General features: G+C 56.3%; 1 protein-coding gene across 1 annotated transcript in view; it reads left to right on the top strand.

The window, feature by feature from the left end:
* Positions 1 to 1,100: 1,100 nt before the first annotated feature.
* The window catches only part of PGLYRP2 (peptidoglycan recognition protein 2), a 5,368-nt gene continuing 1,859 nt past the window's right edge, over positions 1,101 to 4,609 (top strand). Inside the window, exons 1-3 of the mRNA XM_005876341.2 lie at positions 1,101 to 1,479; positions 2,603 to 3,709; positions 4,555 to 4,605. Of these exons, the coding sequence (XP_005876403.2) occupies positions 1,389 to 1,479; positions 2,603 to 3,709; positions 4,555 to 4,605 (1,249 nt within the window). The 5' untranslated portion in view covers positions 1,101 to 1,388. The remainder of the gene's footprint in view (positions 1,480 to 2,602; positions 3,710 to 4,554; positions 4,606 to 4,609) is intronic.

The following is a 4,609-nucleotide window of genomic DNA, read 5'->3' as shown; positions in this document are numbered from 1 at the left end:
TCTACGCAGGGCCACTGGGATTAGGGTGAGGCAAGTGAGACACAGAGACAGGATCAAAATTCCTGGTTTTTCCTCCCACCTCTGGCTCCAGCAGTCTCTGCACAGCACTGTTCCCGATCCTGACTTTATCTAGCATGTTGATAGACACTTACCTAAAATGTGTGTTCCTCGTGGACTTTTTGCATTCACTTTAGTCTACTAAGATATTGTATGAAAATAGTACTTATCTTGATGACTGAGATTTTCGACACCACCTTACATTTTGTATCTGAGGAGGATACCTCACGCTCCTCATTCCAGTCCCTGCCCCAGATGGACACACAGACCACTTCCTGCCCTCGGTTCTACGAGGCAGAGGCCCATCCCAACATCCTCAGAGGAGGAGATTTCCTCAGATTCCCCCGGGGAGTGGCCCCCATTCACTCCCTCCCCTAGCACCTTCCTCCTGAGCTCCCACGGCGTACCCCGCTTTGTGTACCCGGGGTGATGCTGAGTCCCCAGAAGGATGACACTGGATATCTGAGCAGGCCCCACCCTGGGGAACCCCAAGCCGGGCTCAGCCTGGGCATTCCCAGGCGAGTTTCGAGGTGGGAGGCCCACGGTGAAGCAATTTACACAGCAGCAGCCCCAGTCACATTGAGCCCATCCCACCTGCAGCACAAATAAAGGGGAGGCAGTCTCACTTCAGCAGGACTCAGACACACCTGCTGAGAAGAGGGACCCCTCACTGTCAGCCCAGGTGAGCAAGAAACCAGCTCCTCGGACAAAGTCAGGGTCCAGAAGGCCCAGGCCCAACCCCTGCTTCCAGCTGCATCTAGTGGCCGGGGATCCGGAGCTGGAACTGGATGAGGGAAGACATCTCCTAGTCCCCTGGGCTCACAGTGTCCTTGGCAAAAATACTCCCCAGCCCCTGTACCCATTCTCTGCCTGAGCCTGAAGTGCTGGCAGCAAAGACAGGAGGCAGCGCCAACTTCAGGTGTGTCCTTCTCTCCCCTCCCCCAGCACAGCCAGTCCTACCAGTTGGGCTGGCACCTGAGAGCCCCCTGTGGTGGCCGGCAGCAGCTGCAGCTACGGAATGATCAGGAAAGGAAGGGGTAGGGCTTGCTGGATGGGGCCGTTCGTTGGAGTCTGAACTACCCGGCCTCCAGATGCCTCCTGGCTTACTGAGCCTTGACCTCCGCCTGGGAGGGAAAGGATAGGATGGGGGAGCCCCTGATGTCCTTGACTCGGGGCACTGTCCCACGCTCCCCCTGCCTCCCGCCCACAGCTCTGCGAGAGGCAACCATGTCATTCACCCCTGGACTTTGACAGTGGCCAAAGGCACCACTCAGTTCTCCATGCCTGTCTCTTTCTAGCTCCGCTGAGGTCTCTGCTGAGGTCAACCGGATATGCCCCCCGGAAGCTGGAACCCCACAACGGCAGTCCAGGGTATCCTCTGGATCCTGCTTGGCTTGTTGCTGTGTCCGGAACCAGGGACAGGTAGGTCAGAAGGCAGAGGCCTGCGGCAAGGACAATCAATTCTGCAGAAGTATCTGCTATCCCCTCTGTGTCCAGCCCTCTACAGGGTAAGACTGGAGTCCTCAGGAGACCCCAGTCTCGAGGAACCTCCAGTCTGGGGTCACAGATTCTCCCAGCCCTACAGGGTCAAGGCAGGGGTTGGGGGAAAGACTGGGACCAGAAGAACAAAAATCAGGAAGGCTTCCCGGACGAGGGGACACAGATTTAGGACAGGAAGGAGACTTTTACTTGGGGAGAAGCAGGAAAGGGCATTTTAGGCAGCGAGAAGAACAGAGGGATTATAGTGTGGACTGTCTGGAGAAGAATCAGAATTCCTGGGTTCAAAGTCCTGCTTCTGCCACTTCCTGTCTGTGTGACCTTGGGCAGGTCATTTAACCCCTCTGGGCTCATGGAGTCATTGTGAAGATTAAATGTGTTTTTGTGTGTTACCTAGAATGGCACACAGCACAAAATAAATGTTTAATAAATGTTAGCTGTTATTCAACAACCCACCCCAGCCCTGAGCCTAGCACTTCTAGGTTCCAGGTTCAGCTGCTGACATTTCCCTCACAAGGCCCATCCTCTCCTCCCCTGAGCATCCTCCAGACACCTCACCCTATAAAATTCCCCAAGGTCCAACACAAAACACAAAAACTGTCCATCTTTCCCTCAAACTACCTGGGGACTCTGCCCACTATTGGCCATCACACAGCCATCACTTAGCTTTAGCAATCTTTATTCCTCACCTCCATGCTGTTTCCCCTTCTCTATTCTAGCCTCCTGAACATTCATTCTCCACAGGCAGCCCAAGGAGCAATCTTAGAATGCCAGCCTGGCTGCATCTCGCTCCTGCTCATGAACCTGCCATGGCTCCCCAGTGCTCACAGATTGTCTAAGCTCCTTAACCTGCTGTCTGTGCCTCTGTTTCATCATTTACATGAGGATGGTGTTGGGGCATCACAGGGTAGTCAGAGAGGGGTGGGGAGAAAGAGAGAGAGGGAGAGGGAGGGAGGAGAGGGCATTGAGAAGATGTGGAAGGAGCAGAGGGAGGTTCAGGAACAGGGGGTGCTGGGCCACGGGGTTAATGCCATCCCTCCTTCTACAGCATCCCTGCCCCTCCTCATGGATTCTGTCACCCAGGCTCTCGCTGAGCTGGAGCAGAAAGTGCCGGTCACGGAGGCCAACCACACTGTCTCTGTGTGGCACCTGTCAGCCTGGGACTCTGATCCCCACGATCCCCTCCATCACTTCCTGCTAAAGGAACGAAGTCTCAAAGTCACCAAGTTGGATCCTTCTGCACTGAGCCCAGAGCTGCAAGGCCTGATGGAGGAGGTGGCCCGACATGCTGTGCGGGGTGGGCGGGAATACGGGGTGGTACTGGCCCCCGATGGCTCGACGGTGGCTGTGGAGCCTCTTCTGGCAGGGCTGGAAGCAGGGCTGCAGGGCCACAGGGTCATAGACTTGCCCTTGGCCAGCACAGCCACCCCTCTGGGTGCCGGAGACACCTTTCCAGATGTGGGAGCTGAGGTTTCTGATGCAAGAGCCACCTCCCCAGGACTCAGGGATGTCTCTCCAGATGTCAGCTCTGCAGATGTCAGGGCTACGTCTCCAAATGTTAGAACCACAGATCTCAATGTAGGGGCCATCTTTAAAGATGACAGAGTCACCTCTCCAGATGACCAAACCTCCTCGCCAGATGCCAAAGCAAAGTCTCCGACCACTGTGGACAGCCTCCTGGTGGTCACCTTGGCCAGAGACCTGGGCCTGGCCTTCCTCCAGAACCCTCAAACCCAGAGCCACCCAGGCCTGGGAGCTGAGGGCTGCTGGGACCAGCTCTCTGTCCCCAGGAAGTTCACACTCCTGGACGCTGAGGCATCACCGGTTACCACAGCCTTCCTCAACGGTGCTCTGGATGGGGCCCTCCTTGGGGACTACCTGAGTCGGGCCCCTGAGCCCCGGCCACCCCTCCACCACCTCCTGAGCCAGTACTATGGAGCTGGGGTGGCCGGAGATCCGGGACTTCGAAGCAACTTCCGACGGCAGAACGGAGCTGCTCTGACTTCAGCCCCTGCCCTGACCCAGCAGGTGTGGGGCGCCCTCATCCTGCTACAGAGGCTGGAGCCAGCACACCCTCAGCTGCAGGGCTTGAGCCAAGAAGAGCTGGCGCAGGCGGCCACCCGTGCCGCCAAGGAATTCACTGAGGCCTTCCTGGGTGAGAAGGGCCCCCCTCTCCGAGACAGACACTCTCAGTCCCATGAGGTCAGGGGGATCCAGGACTAGGGGTTCCAGAGGGAGCAATAGGGCTCAGGCTGGGGAGCCAGGGCAGCTGTACAGGTGAGGAAAGGCTAGATTCGGGTCTTGAAGGATCAGTAGGAGTTTGTCTGACCCCCCCCACACACACACACACATCCAAAAAAAAAAAAACCAGAAACTTACAGTACCCCACGCTGCCACAGCCCGCTCTGAAGCTGTCTCCCCCAGCCCAACAGATGACAGCCCATCCTACACACACTCCAAAAAAAAAAAAAAGTGAGAAAGAAGGCATTGCTGGAGATGGGCTCAGCACATGCAAAGGCACGGAGATTGCAATGGAAGTTCAGCCTATGCAGCTAGGTGAGCTGCTTCCCTTCTCTGAACCCCACTTTCTTCCGTGAAGCAGGTTAAATCTTCTACCTCTTGGATTTGCTGGATGGTTTGAGAAAGATGAAGCATGTAAAGCAAGTAGCACACAACTAGAGCATAATAAATGCGGGCCAACGTTCCTCTTTTCTCGGTGTGGCTGTCTCTCCTAGGGCTCAGAGCAGGGCCAGCTGCAGAGAGTGTTGTAAAGATCCTGGGTTGAAAAGATCCTTGGAGTCTGAACTACAGTTCATGGGGTTTATCCCGAAGCGGGTGGGAGGCATAGCCAATATTCCAATAGAACTGAGATGCTGTTGGATCCGTGGTTAGATCCCAAAGGAGGCTGGGGAAGTGGCCCCTAGGTGCGCTCTAATAGAGGTACAGGCGGCAGAAAGAGGAACGGTGGCTCACCCCAGCCCTGGACGCCCTTCTCCGCAGGATGCCCGGCCATCCACCCCCGCTGCCGCTGGAGTGCGGCTCCGTACCGGGGCCG

Source organism: Myotis brandtii, unplaced genomic scaffold, assembly GCF_000412655.1.
Source record: "Myotis brandtii unplaced genomic scaffold, ASM41265v1 scaffold485, whole genome shotgun sequence".
NCBI lineage: Eukaryota > Metazoa > Chordata > Mammalia > Chiroptera > Vespertilionidae > Myotis > Myotis brandtii.
The sequence above is the reverse complement of the archived record's forward strand: the minus strand, read 5'-3'. Positions and strand labels throughout refer to the sequence as shown.